We start from the raw sequence: 16,796 nt of genomic DNA, 5'->3' as shown, positions 1-16,796 counted from the left end.
GGTTTTTGGGCATGAGAAAATGTTCAAAGCGCTACTGCAAAAGTAATATTTATTCGTCCATGCAGCAGGAAAGTTGTTTTTTCTTCGTTTTGGTGGTAACTGAATGGCTTTGTGGTTGGGAAAGGGAATTCGCTGAAGCATCATGTTTGTGTGCACCCCAGATGCAGTCTGGGTAGTAAATGGGTCCTGCACAAGTGGGTGCCACTGGGTGCTGGTGGTGGGTTCTGCAAACGCTGTCAGGAGGGCCTCATCCCAGGAGAAAACAGAGCTGTTACCTTGGAAGCTGTGGGGAGGGCAAGGAGCTCCTTAGAGGTGGGATGACGGTGTTTGAGTCCATGAGAGAGGACACTGGGAATCAGAATAACTTCATCATACGAGATAGCAGATGCTCTGTTTCTGCTCCTGTTGTTTCTCTTGTCCTGTGATCTGACCAATCTGTTTATCTCAATATCTGTGTGTGGGGATGAAGATAGGTGGACAAACATGGATTACTGACTTGCCTTCTGATACTGTTGAAGTGAAATACTGTTGACTTGATAGCTTGTCTGCACGGCAGATTTCCATGGAATGCAGGTCTCTCTTCTGTTTGGAAGCTTTGTGGTATAAATGAGCATGTGGGCTGTCCTCTGTTTTGACAATGAGTTTGACTTTGGGATCAGAATTGGGAAACAGACAGAAATAAGTCATCTGACAACAGTTAGGAACCAGGAGTAAGCTCCTTATGGGAATTGGAGCTGCTGTGCTACTGCCGTAGTCACTTGTGGATGCAGGAGGAATGCAGCCAAGCTGACTAGGCTGGTTGCTGAAGGTCTGTGCTGGCTGAGAAATGCTTTCTGGCACATTCAGTGTAAAAATTTAGAGCATTTATTGTTGAAGACTGGAAAAGTCCGTGGTTTGTCTCTTCTTACCCTTAAAAATGCAGCATGCTCTGTCAGGGAGGACTCACTATGCAGAGGCTTCGTTTTGGGAAATTGATTTTGGATGGCTGTAGATGATTCTGATTGAGGGGTAGGAGGGTGGTCTTGCCTGTGACTGACATGATGAGCTATAAATGCCTGTCCTCTTTTTCCTCTGGATCTGCACGGTTGCTAAGTTCAGCAGCTTGCTTGGCATGGGCTCTAGAGGAGCTGCTTTGATCCGAGGGCTGGCTGCACGGCAAGAAAGGAGCGTGTGCTCACATGGGAGAGAGCTGCTTCTGTGTGGACAAGTTCAGCTGTGCTGTGAGGAAATGTGGGTGAAGGCAAGGCCCCACGGCTCAGTCTGCCCAGAGCTTTATTGCTGCTGGCTTTGTCCGCTTAGGAGTTCGGATGTCGTGTTTCCATTGTTCAGCTGTGCTGGGCTACAGGCCTTAGAAAAACAACTCGTTTCAGCTGGAGATGGATGGGTGTGCACAGTTCTGAGCTGAAACTTGGACACGGTGCACGAGGCCGGGCAAATGGAATGGGGGAAATATTCCAGAAAAAGTATTTGTGAGAAGTTGTTCCACCTTCAGTTGTGCAAAGCTAAACTCAGTTTTCAAAGGATCAGTGAAGGGTGGAGGTCTGTTGCAGCCAGGTGTGAGTGTGGCATAGAAATGGCTGCTTACTGAGCTGTGAGAAGAAAGCTCAAGGTGCTTCTCCTTGAAGACTCTGCAGGCAACTAATGTGTAGAAAAGCCCTCTCAAGCTAATCAGTGATAAGCATCATACATTATCATTGGGATTTCAGCCTTGACTCTTGTAGAGATGGAACTGAAACAATGCATTTGTGTTTTTAACAGCTGAGGGTTTTGGGGTTTCTTTTAGGGCTTCACCTTTTCCTCAGGTGTCATTTTAAAGGAAGATGCTTCGAGGATCCAAGTCAGTCGCTGTGGATCTGTCAGTGTAACAAGGTGCTTCATGGCATGCTTAGAAGTGTCTTGTGTTGAGAATTAGTCAAATCTATCCTTGGACAGTCAAGGCAAAAGGTGAGTCCAGTGGAAAAGGAACGTGATTAACTGTTAGAGAAGGATTTTCTCTTTCTTGGGAGCTCACCTTCCTTAAACAAGGCTTAAGAGAATAATTAGTCCCTTGAAAGTAGGGCAGTGAGGAATAGGATGTAACAGTGCACAGCAGGACTCCTCAGTCCTTTCTCAGCGGTGCCCACATTGTCTGCAGATGCTGGCGCTGCTGCCAGCGAGCTGTGTTTCTGGTACAGGGCTAAAATCTTCTGTTCAGAGCAGAGTCATGCTTCATGTACTTCCCAGTTTTTAATTCCTGGATTGACCAAGTTGAAACAACTTCATGCAGCAGAAGTACCTTGTTCTGTACTGCTTGTGTTCTTTGCCTTCCTTAGTTCTCACTGCTGAATCTGTCAAAGCTGGCTGTGCCACGTTTAAGGATCTTTGTGAGTCTGGGTGATGGTCCTGGGATGTGCTTATCCAAGGAAGTTGAGAGTCCTTGAGCTGTCCTTCAGGAAAACTCCAAAGTGCTATATCTGTAGCTCTGGTTGCTGAGCCTGTGGCACAGTCTGGGGGTCAGAGGAACGTAACCCCTCTAAGCTTTTCAGGGCTGCGGCGAGGCAGTTCTGGTTTGAGTGGCCCTATAAGTAATTTGTTAAGTAGCTTAGGTGGTGCTTACCTCAGGTTCCTGAGGGAGAGTCTTAGGGGGCTGCATTTGTTCAGGTGTGACATTTGGGGATTTTGGCAATGAGGGAAGAGGGTCATTCTGGGAAGCTCAGTGGTACCATCTCCTTCTTCATGATTATGTGTTCCCTTTGCTTTGTCTCTGCTAAGTAGATATAACAGCGAGGAAGACTTGACCGGTGACTTGCTCAGGGTGGCAAAAACTGCCTGCATGGGCTGAAGCTGCCCCTCAGCTATTGGGTCTTTTGCAGGGCTTGCTTTCCATTTTGGTTCTGCAGCGGCATGGGAAGAGCCTTTATTACCGGTGCTGCTGCTCGTCTGTGGCTCTGCTGCAGACCACCACATCTCCAGTGATACATGGGAGTCACTCATACACTGTCCAAGCTTTGCTGCTGAGGTCAGTTCTTTCAAAGCTGCTCCAAAAGAAGGGCTTTCCGTCAGAAGTTCAGGTCGAGGGAGGCTTGGGAGGAGGGTGAAGGTGTGATCTTGTGTTGAGGGCTTGGATTGAAAATGTGGCAGCTTTGTGTTGTTGATGTAACAGTGTTGTCTGAAGCTCAGCTTTCAGAGGCATAGTATGTGTTTCAGTGGCTTTTTTTATAGTGATGTTTATATCTTGTTATTCATGTCAGAGACTAAAATGTGTATTTTCCCCCCCACATAAATATGAAATTCGGGCAGGGAAGTTAAAATGATAGTGAGACGAGGTGTTGCTATTTTTACACTGGCATGAATTTTTTCTCGCATGAACGGTTGCAGCTGAATACCAGTTAATGCATGAATTTGCTTCATGTGGAAGTATGCCAAGTGCTTGGAATGAGGGTTTGAAATGGAAAAGAATATTGGTCCTTGCGGTTTCACAGCCTTCTCATAGCTACGGCTTTCAGCGTGCCTGCCCCTCTGTTTTTATTGCTGTGTTTGCTGCTGGGAATGCAGCGTGCGGAGGAGAGGAGGGAATTTTCCTGTGAATACCTCAGCACCTGTCTCGTCATCAGAAGCACACTGCAGTCCTAATGCAGGTGTCCCTGCAGCAGAGGCTCGGCTGGTGCCAGTCGTGGGCACCGTGTTATGCCATTTCAGCAGCGTGCTGCTCCTCTCGCCTCCCTCTCCTCTCCCCCTTGCAGTTATTGTAGCAGCAGCGAGAGAAATGGAGTGTACAGTCAAAGGAATAAAATGAAAGAGGATACTTGAGATGTTCCAGATCTGGCGGGCTTTGGATTTGTGCTGAACGAGGCATTTTGGTTTGGGGAGGGTCAGTGCACGTTGAGAAGACGAGGGATCTGATTGTGTACCTGGGTCAGTGGGAGCAGTCCTCACCGTGCTGGGGAGAGGTGGTGCTGTCAGACGGTGTCTGTGGTGCCTGTGCTGCTGTAGTAGCAGGGTAGGGCAAGTGAGAATCACACAGCTTGCTCCTCTTAGGAAATAGATTTGAGGAAAACACACAAAATCTGCAAAGCTGCAATGGAGTGGGCACTTGATCATCTGCTGCGCTTGGCTTCCATGTCTGCTTTCCCTTGCAGTGACCAGGGAGCTGATCTCTGTCTAAAGAAAATGGTGCCTCGTGTAAGGAGACAGGAAACCTTCACTTAGACTTCAGGGATATGTTATCCTCATGGGGTGGTGGTGAGGGTTTGACCCATAGAAATGACAGGCACTGCCAGAGCCTTGGCTTCAGTAAAGCCTTGGGTGGAATTTTTTCTAAAATGCATTATTAATGCTGTGAAGATCTGCAAAGGGCCTTGAAACCTGTGTTAGTAAGTGGTAGTTTCACCTGAAAACAGGTGGGTGAAAAGGCAGAACCCTATACTTTGCCTCAATATCTAGTTTGTGAAAGTCAAAATCCATTCTCATTGTTGTGTTTGAAGACACATGTAAGTTAATTTCTCTGTCTTGATGTCTCAAATCCGAGTATTTTTTCCACTAAACTGTCCTGAAACTGAGATGGGCTCATGTATTTTGAAAGCATCAGAGGTGATATTCTGGAGGCTAAAAGGTAGCAGGGTGAGGGAGAGCAAACATGAAGTTCTTGCTGTTGTATGGGGTGTTGTATCTTGTAATTTGCAGAGGTTTTGGGTTGCCAATTTAAATGTTGTGTTTTGGATCCCAAAGTGAAAAATTGGTGCTTGAAATACTTGGCCCAGTTTGTCATATTTCAAATGATCCTTGCTTTGTTTTGATTCACTCCTGCCTCAAGAATCCCTTGATGTGCATGAAATGGTTGGATATAAGGCATGAAAAAGCCCTAGCAGTGTCTTGCAAAGTGAACTTAGCCTGTTGTTAGTCAGAGCTGGACTTTGTTCTTGCACTGGGAGTGGGGGTTTATTTCCTCTGTGTGTTCCCCTTGCAAGGTAATAGTGTAAACACTGCTATTTTTGTGTGAAACAGACTTCGAGTGTATTCCTGAAGTGAACAGTGGAAAATATGCTGTCAAGAAATGCTCAGTAATGTATGAAGAATAGATAGATAGATGGATGGATTAATTGTTTTTCAGTGCCTTGTCTTGGAGGTGTGAGAGCTGAAATGCTTCTGGAGGGAAAGCTGAGATTATCTCGGACAGGAGCTGCTGGAGCACCAGGGAAAGCAGTGTGGCTGTAGGTCAGGCATGAGGAGTTCCTCCTGGAAATCTGGATTTAAACTGCTCACTGTAAGGGAGTCATTTTTAGCTGAGTAAGGAAAGAATCTGAAACTTGGTTGCTCTTCAAGCAGGGAAGTGGGGCTGAAGTCAGCAAAGTAGGACTAAGGGTTATTAACTGTGACCTGGTCATCGTTGTGGTTTTGGTCTGAAGGTGGCTTTGCAAAACCAGATAGTAAGAACTGTCAACTCTAAATTTTTTGTTGTTTTTAAAAAGCTTCTGCTGTTCTCCAAAAGTTTTGGAGCTGGGAAAAATCAACTGTTAAAGTGCTTGCTAACTGGCAGTAAGTGCTTCACAAAGAACTGATCCAAAAGGAGTGTCAGGTAAGGTTTATTTTAGGAGGTGAAGTTTGCTGCCTGGTAATGGCCACTGGCTGTTCCTTGTCCTTAAGGTTCTTCAGAAGGGCTTTTCTCTGGTCCTCTTAGGATCTGTTTGATACCCTCTGAGTCTCAAACACAAAGGCCCAAATGCCAAGGAGAAAATTTTGCAAGTGCTAAATTGTGCTCCTTGCCTAATAGAAGGCAAAAGTTCTCACTCACAAAAGCTGAGACATGAAGTTGTGTTGGATTTTAAGACTGGAGAATAGTGGCCAGCCCCAAAAATAAACAAAAAGATTTTTTCCTGAGAGGTGGGATTTTTTTGTCTTTTAATACTTGTCTGAGCTAGTGTGGTTCATCCAAATGCAATTTCAGGTGCTGCTGGTTTATATTATGGTGCTTAAAAACACTGAAGCTTAAAAAGTAAATCCTGTTAGGTTAATGAGCCCAACTTGGTGTTTCACAGCCGTGCAGAGCTGCTGTGTGCAGCCGGGCTGCCAGAAACTTCACTGCAGTGCCCTGCTTCCTTGGTGCTGCTGCAGGGGCTCTGCACTGATGCTCTGAGCCTGTCACCAAGAGACCCCGCTGTCTTACAAATGGCTGAAAGGCAGCTTCCAGGGGGATGGCACTGGGTGATTGTCCCCAGGTGCCTCTCGGCTTCTTCTGAGCGAGGGCTTGGCTGGCTGATGACACTGAGTGCCCAATGTGCCATTTGGGCACTCGCTGCCGCTCTGCCTCCGCATGGTGCGTTACAGACACCATTTGAGCTTCTGTAGTCTAGACAGAGTGCTTGCTCTGGGTAAGTGCTGGAAGCTCTGCGTGCATGCGGGATGGCCTGAAGGAGAGGGAGCAGGGAATGGGACCCGCAAAATGGGCTCTTGGAATCAGACAGGGAACCTGAGATGGGAAGGGGAACATTTCCTTTTTCTCAGTGCTTTCGGGTTGTTCTTACAGCAAAGATGTCATTTAGGAAAAGCAGTAACTCAGTGGTAACCGAAGGCTAGAGATGCTCTGTGAATGAGCAGAGCCATGCATGATGAGATGGATAAAAAATGGAGCTTGTGGCGTTTGCAGTGAGGGTGGTGGGTGCTGGAAACCAAGTCTTTGCTGCCTTGTTCCTAAAGCGAGTGTTTGACAGGCAGTTATATTCTGATAGTTGAGCTCATTTTAAAGCTCTCAGGTCGTTGAACCTGGTGGAAGGTCCTTCGGCTGGGAGTAAGGTTGGAGTCGCTGTCATTTTAGCTTGTGATGTTAATTAGGCATTGTGTACTCATTTTGGTACTTTGCCTAGCTGGTACCCTAGTTGATGGTGTGGTTCTGAGGAGCTGCTTGGTGTTGGGTACTGCATTTCTTCCTCCTAGGAGGAGATGATGTGAAGAGACAGTTGTTTGTAGGTGGGATGTATTTTCCCTTCTCCTTCCCTCCTTGGCCTGGTGTAAAATCAGGAAGATGCTAATCCATGTTAAGCCTTAAAAGCAGCAAATTTGAAATCAGTAGATAACCCAAAGCTTTTCTTCAAGTCCTTAATGCTAGAGAGTTGTTTGTTTGGGTTTTTTATGTGTGTGTAATTACTTGGGGTTGTGTTGTGTCTTCTTACTGCGAGGGAACTCTTGAGAGGAAGTTGGTTCTTTGACCTTAGTTTACATGGGTGTGAGGTGATGTGGAGGCTTGGTCTGCAGTGGGGTCTGTGCTGGTGGCAGTTCTGTGGGTGGGTGGCTGGATGCAGAGAGATGGATGAAGTCAGAGTTGGCATCAAGAGCTGAGTTCTGTCTCTGATTCAGCACCATGTGGGGGCAGAGCCACACCAGCTAGGGCAACTCAGGTGTGCTTTGTCTTCCTGTCCTAACCTGGCATTTGTTCAAATGCACGTTCAGGATTTGGTGTTTGTCAGTCATGCTGGCATCTTGCAGGGCTGTCTTCAGGTTGTGCAGACAGGAGTCCTCTTTGAGTTGGGAGTTTTGTTCTCCTGGCACCTTTTTGGTAGTAGAGGTGTCAAATATCCTAAAAATGGTTTTGAGCTAAGTAAACCTAGGCCAGGACAGAACATGAGATTCTTACTGCAGGATGAGAGGGTAGGAGAAATCCTGTGAAAGGGCTGATGCTGGGGCCCTGAACAATTGGGTTATGTCAGAGTATTGTTGGATTGGAGGAATGCTGACGGAGCATGCAGATGAAATATTCTGATATGTAAGGTGGAGCATTGGTATGCTATTCTGCACTTTTTTTAGTCGAGGGAAATAAAATAGGTCTGAAGCCCTTTAAAGGAAATGTCTGTTTACTTGACCTGGTACATGGAAATGCTTTGTCTTCGTTTGTAGCTTCTGCGGACAAGGCAGCATTTTCTGAGAAGCAGAAGTAGAATTTTCCCTGCTACCAAAATAGGGTTTAATTCTCTGCTTTGGTACACCATGTCTTTATTACTGTCCCTGTCTGGTACTTGGTGTTGTGTAGAAAAACTGAAAATACAAGACTGTAATGAAACCCTGTAGGTAGAATAACAGTTTTGAAACTGCAGAGGAGATGAGAAGTTCTGCAGGCTGAAGGTGGATCTCTTCTACCTTACAATAGAAAAGATTTTTACTCTGTATTTAATATTAAAAAATAGTGTTGAGTGTTTTTGCAATTAGTTAATTTCTTGGTACTGTTCTGAAATGTTTTCAGTGACAGCACATAATATAAACATTCCCCAAACTTTATTGTGAGGATGTTTTCTCCTGGTCCCTCATGGGAGTCTCGGTGCTGTGCTGTTTGTGGGTGGATTTCTGCTTCTCCCTGCTCTCCTTGGCTTGTTTATTTCATCACACCATGCACATGTTCTTAGCTGGAAGGAACATGGGAGGATTTTTCCATCTGAAACTTAAACTGCATGAAAGACCTAATTTTGGGGAGAGGAGATGTGTGGGGGAGAGTAGTTTTCCTATTTTGACTTGCTTCTTAGCAAATATTTCATAGTGTTAGGAGGAACCACGACCAGCTGTTCATTATTTCGCTTGGAGGAGGTTTTTTTCAGTTAGTCTGAGCAGTTGGGCTTTTGCACGAGTTGGGCGAGCCAAGAATCCTTCCACGGCTCCGGAGTTTGCCTTTCCAGGGGTGAAATCTGTCGCTTGGCTCCTGAGCAGCGCAGCGGTTCCTCTGTCTTGCCGCAGCAGGCTGGCTGTCCTCTGGAAGGAGATGAACGGCGAGTCCTCAGATGAACCGCAACAGGCCTAAAATATCGGTGTGGGTGCAGAGAGCCGTGATGGGCAGGGGACCCCGGCAAGGCAGGGTTCCTGAGGGCCGGGGAGGGAACTTGGAGTTGCCTTCACCAGTTTGCCAAACTGGAGGGAGCAGCCTGTGTGCGTGTGGAGGGAGCGCTGCTGAGGAGGGACGCGCGGTGCTGCTGGGCTGTCCCGCTCTTGGCATCAGAGCCGCTTGGGTCTGAAGCTGCGAGTCCTCCCTTTCAGCTTGGTGTTCCCAGATTTGGAGGAGGAGGGGCAGAGTGGCTGCAAAAGAGCAGAGGGAGCCTTTAGAGGTGCCCTTGAGATGTGTGTGTGTGTATTGCCAAGAGCTGGCCAGAGGCTTTGTTTCTCAGTGGTGGTGTTGAAGGGATAAAATGAAGAAAATGGGGAAGTAGTGCTCAGCCGGCCTTCCTCAGCAAACAAGGGATTTGGGTTGAGCTGAGCGTGTCCTGGAAGTGTTGAGTGGGAGACGGAAGGCACAAGTTGCGTGAGCTCCCCGCTTGTGACAAGAGAATGGATGGGAGGCTGGAGGGACCTTCCAGGAGTCCTTAGATGACCTGCTTGCTCTTCTGGTTTGTCTGCCCACATAGATGGATTCTTGGGGAATTTATCTGCAGGAATCTGAACTTGTGATGCTCATGGGACTGCTTTGAAAGTTTGGAGACACAAATGAAGCTTAAGAATAAAATAATTTTCTGTTTCAACGAGGTATATTCCGTGTGGAAACGTATGCAGACAGTGGCTGCTTTTATCCAGAGGTGACTGCAGTTTTTAATTGTTGTAGGGGTGCCACATGTGATGTCTCCGGTGGGCAGACTGGTATTTAAATGGATTCTGATTCTGGATTGGGGTTTGGGTTTTGAAACTGGGAATTTTGGAAGCTGTTGAGCTTTATAGGGGAATGTTTAACTTGGTCTTTTAATTTGATAATTGTTTCAGTGACTAGTTCACAGGCTCTGGAGTGAGCTCATGGAACTCTCAGAGAAGCGTCTTCTCTGAACTACTTGCCCCAGTTGTCCTCTAGCAGGCAGGATAATGCAAATTATTAAGTATTATACTTAATTATAATATAAATACTTAAGTTTTAAGTATTTGGGCTTTCTTCTCTACAGCACTCATCTCATTCCTAATTTCTGCCTATTTCACAGCAGAAACAGATGGCCAGCACAGAAAAGTAGGGTCTAGAGAAGAATTCTGACAACTCAGCATCTCGTATTTAAAAAAAGGCAGATAAACAGTTGCATATTCTATAGATCAAGTTTAAGAACATGTTTTCTTGAGAAACATGCTGTGACATAAAGTAATTTTATAGTGGCGGTGATATTACGTGGAAGGTGTTGCTTGTCCATGTGGTTCTTTTTTTTGGATGTTGGATTAGGAGATCACAGACCCGAAGTGAGATACCTGAAGCCAACAAAGTACTTAAAAATAAAGTGCTTAAATAATAACTTCAGCTGTAGGTTTTTTCTGGTTTAGGTCTATTTTGGTCAGTTCTGTCATTCTTAAACCAGGTTTGTTACTTTTCAGGTGGAATCATTTATCTTGGATCAGGATGATCTCGAAAACCCTATGTTGGAAACAGCTTCTAAATTGCTGCTGTCAAGTACTGCTGATGGTGCTGACCTGAGAACAGTAGATCCCGAAACCCAGGCGAGATTAGAAGCTTTACTTGAAGCTGCGGGTAAGTCCTCGTGTCCCGTACAGGTTTAACCCCAAAGCCCTCACAGGAGTCCACCCTGGCACCGCTTGCGTAAGGCTAATCCATAGGAGCGCGTTACAGCTGCAAAATGCACAGCAGGGTGGATTTGGCGAGGGTGTCACGGAAGAGAAAGAAGTTCATTTTGGAGTATTGCAAGGTTTAGAAAATCAGAATTTCCCACGAAGATGTTTCCAATCAGATTTCTGCGGTGTTGGCGTTCTAAAAGCCCGAGTCAAAATTGACCCCTGACTTTGGCGTGCGCCATTATGTCAAGCCCTGAAATGCTCAATGGGTTTTATTTTGTAGTAGTTGCTGTGTGAAGAGCTTTAATAGTTGCTCATATTAAGTAGTTTCAGTAGCTGAAAACCGATTCCTTCTGTGGATTGGAGGGTTTCAGTCACGTGCAGCCTTTAATCAGTGTTGTGAACAGTCAAACCCATGGTTTTGGGAGCTGCGGTTGATTGTGCTTGGCACGTTCCTGCCGACAGATCTCATAAGCTGAATTTCACGACTTGTGCGTTCTCTCCTTTGCCGGCACGCGTCCCCTCCCCGTCGGCCGCGGATTGGAACAGGAATAGGGAAGCTGTCGACGGCGGATGGCAAAGCCTTTGCAGACCCCGAGGTGCTCCGCAGGCTGACCTCGTCGGTCAGCTGCGCGTTGGATGAAGCTGCCGCCGCGCTGACCCGGATGAGAGCGGAGAGCACGGCCAATGCGGGGCAGACGGACAAGTAAGGCGGCTTTTGTCCCGGAGCCTCTCAGCCCTTTGCTCCTTCTAGAAGCGGTTTTTCTTGTTCTAGCCCTTGCGCTGAGGGGATGATGAAACTCTTACTCAAGTGGAATTGCTGCCAACTTATCACCTTTGCTGCTCCTGCTTAAATAGTTGTGGACTGGCAGGTCTTGCAGTAGAGGGTGAAGCAATTCATGCTGCTTAGAATTACGGAATGACGCTCTGAGGAGTTTGTCGTGACCAGCTGTAGAAACATTTCTAAGCTCTTCTATGGTATGGGCCTTAGAACTGTTCCAAACAGTTGCAAATCCCCACATGGGTCATTCAGTGATAGCGTGAAACAAGATTTCAGATTTAAAAAAATCTTCTAGGGAACTTCAGAGTGGCTTTTTAATTGAGGAAGGGAAACAGCCTTGAGGGACTGGAGCTCCATAGTGGTCAGTGTCGCCTCAGCCAGGGAGTTGCTGCTCTTGTACTGGACTTTGTGGCTTTACATTTGCAATTTTGTTTTACTGGGGTATTCAGAAGGGAAAGAAGAAGGAGGTTTCCTTCCAGGCCATAAGGCTTCAGTGCAGTGGAAACAGTGTTAGGAGGGACAACCAAATGGTGCTGTGCTAGTCAGAAGTTTATTCCTTCTGTACAGAGTGACTCCAAAGAAAGATTTCTTGCTGTAGGAACAGCATGAAGAGCAGTATAATTTTGGGTTATGTCTGCTTCTCTTCTGTGTGCATCCCCTCTTCTCCTCTGCACCTCTTTCTTGGGAATGGTGGTAGTTGCCAAAGTTGTTATAGGAACAGAGGTTCTTGGAAATGAAAAAAAAGGCCAACATGTAGTGAAGAAGCATATTTCAGAATTAATTCTCCACGAAGTAAAATTATGTCTGGTTGCAAGATCCTGGTATTTTTCAGTACAGCAGAGAAGGGAAGTGGTTAAGCTTCCTACAGGAGAAGACTGATGTGGGTGATTTGTTTGAGTTTTATTAATAATTGCAGTGCTGAACAAATAAAGATTTCTCAAGATTGACAGGTGATTTCTATGTCCTCTGGTGCTGGGATATCCTGCATCTATTTCTCTTGTAAACTTCTCTGAAAAATTAATAGCAGGAGTGGATATGGACTTAATTTTCAGCCAAGTTAGCTGGGAAACCTCAAGTGTAAAACCGGCACTTCTTTAATTAGCAGTTGGCAGGTTTTTAGCTCGTGTTTGCTTTTCTGCTGACTGTGTCCTCATGGCACACTGGAGCTGAGGCACGGTCCATTTCCACTCTGAATGCTCTCCCCCTTGTCAGCCGCAGCTTGGCCGAGGCTTGTTCCGAAGGAGATGTGAATGCCGTGCGGAAGTTGCTCATTGAAGGCCGCAGTGTGAACGAGCACACGGAAGAAGGGGAAAGCCTCCTTTGTTTGGCCTGCTCAGCAGGATATTATGAGCTTGCACAGGTTGGTTTCCTGGCTCTTTGTACCGTGTGTGTGCGGTACATAAAGAAATGTTAAATCAGTCTATTAGCATTTTGTGCGCCCGAGAGGGGGTGTTAAGGTACTGAGAAATGGCAGCTCATGGCAGACGAGTCTCACACATGCACTCAGTGTTTGCTAATGCATTCTGGGCGCCCATTTTCCGCCAGGGTTGCTCAGCCAGCACTGGGGTGAAGGTGCAGGGGCAGGGTTTGTCACTCCGTGCTGTTGATCGGTGTCTCTCGGCAGGTTCTCCTGGCAATGCATGCCAATGTGGAGGACCGGGGAATCAAGGGAGACATCACGCCTCTGATGGCTGCTGCCAATGGCGGGCACGTCAAAATTGTCAAGCTGCTGCTAGCTCACGGTGCTGATGTGAACGCACAGTCATCCACAGGTAAAGGGGCTGTTGGGAACCCCTGCACAGCTGGCATTTGCTCTGTGCAGGCAACTTGGCGTGGAAGTTTGGGAGCAGTGGCTCTCAGCCCAGCACGGCCGAATGCTTCCTTGTGGTTTTGCCATTTAAATTGTCTTTTCTAAGTGGAACTCAGAAATATTGTTGGATGCAGATCAAGTATTATGGAGACACAGAAAGGTGGATAGGGTCAGTTAGTAACTGGAAGGTGTTTGAGTACACAGGATTTGTTGTCACATTTTGAGCACAGTTTGTTGAGTTTGCGTGCACGTGGAAAAGTTATTTGATGGCAGGTCAGGAAAGCCAAGGGGAAAAGTGAGAAGAGGGCCTGCCCTTCCCACGGTAATTTGCTAGCCATTTGTACTGAAGTGGCCATATTGGGAAATCTTGTAAGTTTTTGTAGCCTGGAAGTGGAGAGCTGGTGTGTAGTCAGCAGTAACTGAGGAATAGGTGAGCTCACCCTGAGTGAGCGGGAGAGGGGGGTACCAGAAGACACCTTATTTATTTTTTAAATATTTTCTTCAGTGAAGTAGTTTTCTCAGTGGCATTGCAGCCTTGACCTTGGGCTTTTCTCAAGGTGTCTTTTACAGAGGCAGATTCTTTGACTGTTGTGTGCAGATCCACGTCTTTGTATTTTTTCCACTGAAGTTGTTTTCCTTTCCTTGTAAAGACTAAGAACATTTTGGATCCAGCCCCTTGTGGGTGTTTAAGACTTGGTTCAGAAGCAGCAGTTCATTCTACTCCTGCTTTTGAGCTTTCATTCTTACAGCATCGTGTGCCCCTGCTGATGAACAGGAAAATGGCTGGGGCTCTGGGACAGAGGCTGGGCTAGGAATGGGAAGAGAGGTGCAGTGCAGGCACAAGGAGGTCCTCAGTCTGTCAGCACCGAGCTGCTTGAGGCCATGACTGATTTCCCCCTCCCCGTAGTTCTTCATCTGTAGCCTGAAAAGCCCTGTTCCGTCAGGTATCGGGTAAAAGGGATGGACTGGAGCATCCAAGTTGTGGTGAAGGAAGGCCGTCAGGTTCCGTTCCCAACCCTTGTTCTCCCTGCCTTAAGGCAACACAGCCCTGACGTACGCCTGTGCCGGGGGCTACGTGGATGTTGTGAAGGTGCTGCTGGAGTCGGGCGCCAGCATCGAGGACCACAACGAGAACGGCCACACGCCGCTGATGGAGGCCGGCAGCGCCGGCCACGTGGAGGTGGCCAGGGTGCTGCTGGAGAACGGAGCGGGCATCAACACGCATTCCAATGAGTTCAAGGAGAGCGCGCTGACGCTGGCTTGCTACAAAGGTACCCGAACCCGTGTGCGCAGGGGTCGGGGCCGGCGTGGACTCCTCCAGCCTTGCTGCCCACCACCAGGGGAACTCAAAGGGTGTGAGCAGCCCCTGCGCTGCTCTTGTCCTGGCTCTGGTGCCACACAGCACGCCTGTGCCATATGCAAAATCATCTGTGCGCAGCGTCTGAGTATCAAGATCTAAACCTTTGCTCTGAGGTATGATTATTTAGAAGAGGCTCTGTTAAACAAATGAAGAGACAAGGAGCTCATGTGTTATATTACAGAATAAGTAAGCTAAACTTCCTGTAGTACAGCTGTATTATGCCAGGTACTTCTGCTTAAATACAGCAAATATTTCATTTTAAAGGACTTGGCACTGGCACATCATGGAAGGTTTAGGACCTTGCCTTTTAGGTGTTAGTGCTGAGGACAGCAGGCCTTTGCTTCCTCCCTTAGAGCATTAGGCAGCAAAATTGCAGCACCCCAGAAAGGGAGGAAGATGTTTAATTAAGAGGCAAAATCTGTTCCTACAGCCCAGCAGCTGCTGTTATAGTCACTTTAGGGCATGTTTTATTAGGCCCTTGCCATCATGGGGTAGTTGATGTTGGTAGCAGAGGTACTTGTGTGGCACCTGTGTAGAATTTGGTCTTCATCTTTGATTTATATTTTTTACCAGCTACGCTGATCAGCTGCTGTGCACACAGATGGCAGAGATACAAACACACCTTTCCAGGGTGGACTCGTTATGTTGTAACATGGAAATCCATGACCTTCATTATGTGCTTTAGAACACTATGAGTGTTGAAATGCACTTTCTCAAGCAATTTCCTTCTGTTAACTATTTTTTCCATACAGGCCATCTGGAAATGGTGAGGTTTTTGCTGGAAGCTGGTGCAGACCAGGAGCACAAGACAGATGAGATGCACACTGCTCTCATGGAGGCGTGCATGGTAAGAGACGTAAGCCTTGGGCAATGAGGTCTGTGAGCTCTCTTTTATTGCTGAAGATGGAGAAAGTGGTTCCTTTGAGTCTCCTTCTGGTACAGAATCTAACTGTGATGTTTTGCTTCTCTTGTTGGCTTCTTGGGAAGTTAACTTTACTGTTAAACTGAGTATTCATGTCTTAAATTTTCTTTTTATCCTCCTCTCCAAACCGATTCCTCATGTGTTGGGATTTTCATGGCATGAGCCTTGTGTGATGTCACACTATGAACCTGTGGCTGTAGAAGAGGGCAGTAAATCCCCGTTTAGTCTGCCCTTCCCTGAAACAACTGCAGTGGTTCTAAAATCGGCCAGTTGTGTCTGTTGAAAGAAGTTAATGGTTTCAGATAGGGGAATGATTAACAGAAACCATTATACTTCTTGAAAGTTGTTGCAAAGAAAGTCACGTAGGTAAACAGAACTCGAGCTGTCCTTTATCTCACCCTGAAATCTCACTAGAGCAGCCACATGAATATCCTTGGCCATGGCCTTGCAGCCAGTTCCTGGGAGTTGATGGTAAAATGACCTTGTGTGATGTTGCAGTTGCCTTCTCATCAGGATGTTTTTGTGGTGGAGCTATGCATCAAGCCTTCCTTTCCTTGTCATTCTCTTCTACCCTTTTAACTCTTCTAATAGACTAAAAAAATTCCATCAGACCCACAGAGATGTTAAGACCTAATTTTTTGTTTAAAATTACTGAGCAGTAGGAAGAAAATCCTTCTCCCTTATTTCTGCAGGAAGCTCTTACTAGGGAGGCAGTTCCACGCTGGTGCTCAGAGCTGCCAGATAGTTGAGAGTCTCATACCTTCAGCTCTGCTGACGAGAGAAGGAGCAGCTTTTTCTAGCAGTATTTAAAAACCTTGCAGTGTGAAATGAAGCAGAGCAAGGACTTCCATCTCAGCATGTTCTTTGTGCAGAAACAGTTACTGCTCTTCAGTGGCACAAGAAAACTTCCTTCTCTGGAAGAGCTTTGAGCTTGAATGCGTCCTCACAGAATTGTCTATCTGTGGCATAGCCAGTGCAGCTTTAAACCTTTCTGCAGCCTTGTGCATTCAGCAAGACTTGTGCCTGAGAGTTTTTTCAGACAGCACTTAATACTGATTGAATGCACAGGAGGTGTTGGACAATGGCACTCGCCTTGTGGGAGCAAAAAGCAGGGTTATCTAGTTGGTGTTTCTTCTCACTAAAGGACTGGTGCCCACAGAGCTTCATCTTAAAAATGCAGCTGGTGCTCTTGTGAAGGTTGCTCAGGTGACTTTTCCTGATCCCTTAGCAGTTGGAAGGCTTTTCCTGGCTGTTGCAGGAGAGCTCAGCAGCCCCACCCCACTGCGGGGTTTATTAAAACGTGGATCCAGCTCCCTTGTGTGGTGGAGCTCCAGCAGTTCTCCTGCAGGCTGCTTGGCCCACATAGGAAGCTTTGAAGCAAGCCTAGGTGCTGCGTCGTGCCATCCTCATGGTGGGGCAGGGGTGAGCAGTTAGC

The 16,796-nt window shown here is 46.8% G+C and overlaps 1 protein-coding gene across 5 annotated transcripts in view; it reads left to right on the top strand.

Annotated features, from left to right (window-relative positions):
* The window catches only part of ANKRD17 (ankyrin repeat domain 17), a 69,094-nt gene that overhangs the window by 24,427 nt on the left and 27,871 nt on the right, over positions 1–16,796 (top strand). For 4 of the 5 annotated variants that reach the window (XM_038134317.1, XM_038134313.1, XM_038134312.1 and 1 more), the window contains exons 2-7: positions 10,294–10,447; positions 11,038–11,194; positions 12,482–12,629; positions 12,894–13,041; positions 14,117–14,350; positions 15,192–15,286. In XM_038134317.1, coding sequence (XP_037990245.1) covers positions 10,294–10,447; positions 11,038–11,194; positions 12,482–12,629; positions 12,894–13,041; positions 14,117–14,350; positions 15,192–15,286 — 936 coding nt within the window. Of the gene's footprint in view, positions 1–2,207; positions 2,999–10,293; positions 10,448–11,037; positions 11,195–12,481; positions 12,630–12,893; positions 13,042–14,116; positions 14,351–15,191; positions 15,287–16,796 lie in introns of those variants that run through there. The other variant, XM_038134316.1, reaches the window with a different exon arrangement.

The sequence above is a fragment of the Motacilla alba genome, chromosome 4, assembly GCF_015832195.1.
Source record: "Motacilla alba alba isolate MOTALB_02 chromosome 4, Motacilla_alba_V1.0_pri, whole genome shotgun sequence".
In the NCBI taxonomy this organism is placed as follows: domain Eukaryota; kingdom Metazoa; phylum Chordata; class Aves; order Passeriformes; family Motacillidae; genus Motacilla; species Motacilla alba.
The sequence above is the reverse complement of the archived record's forward strand: the minus strand, read 5'-3'. Positions and strand labels throughout refer to the sequence as shown.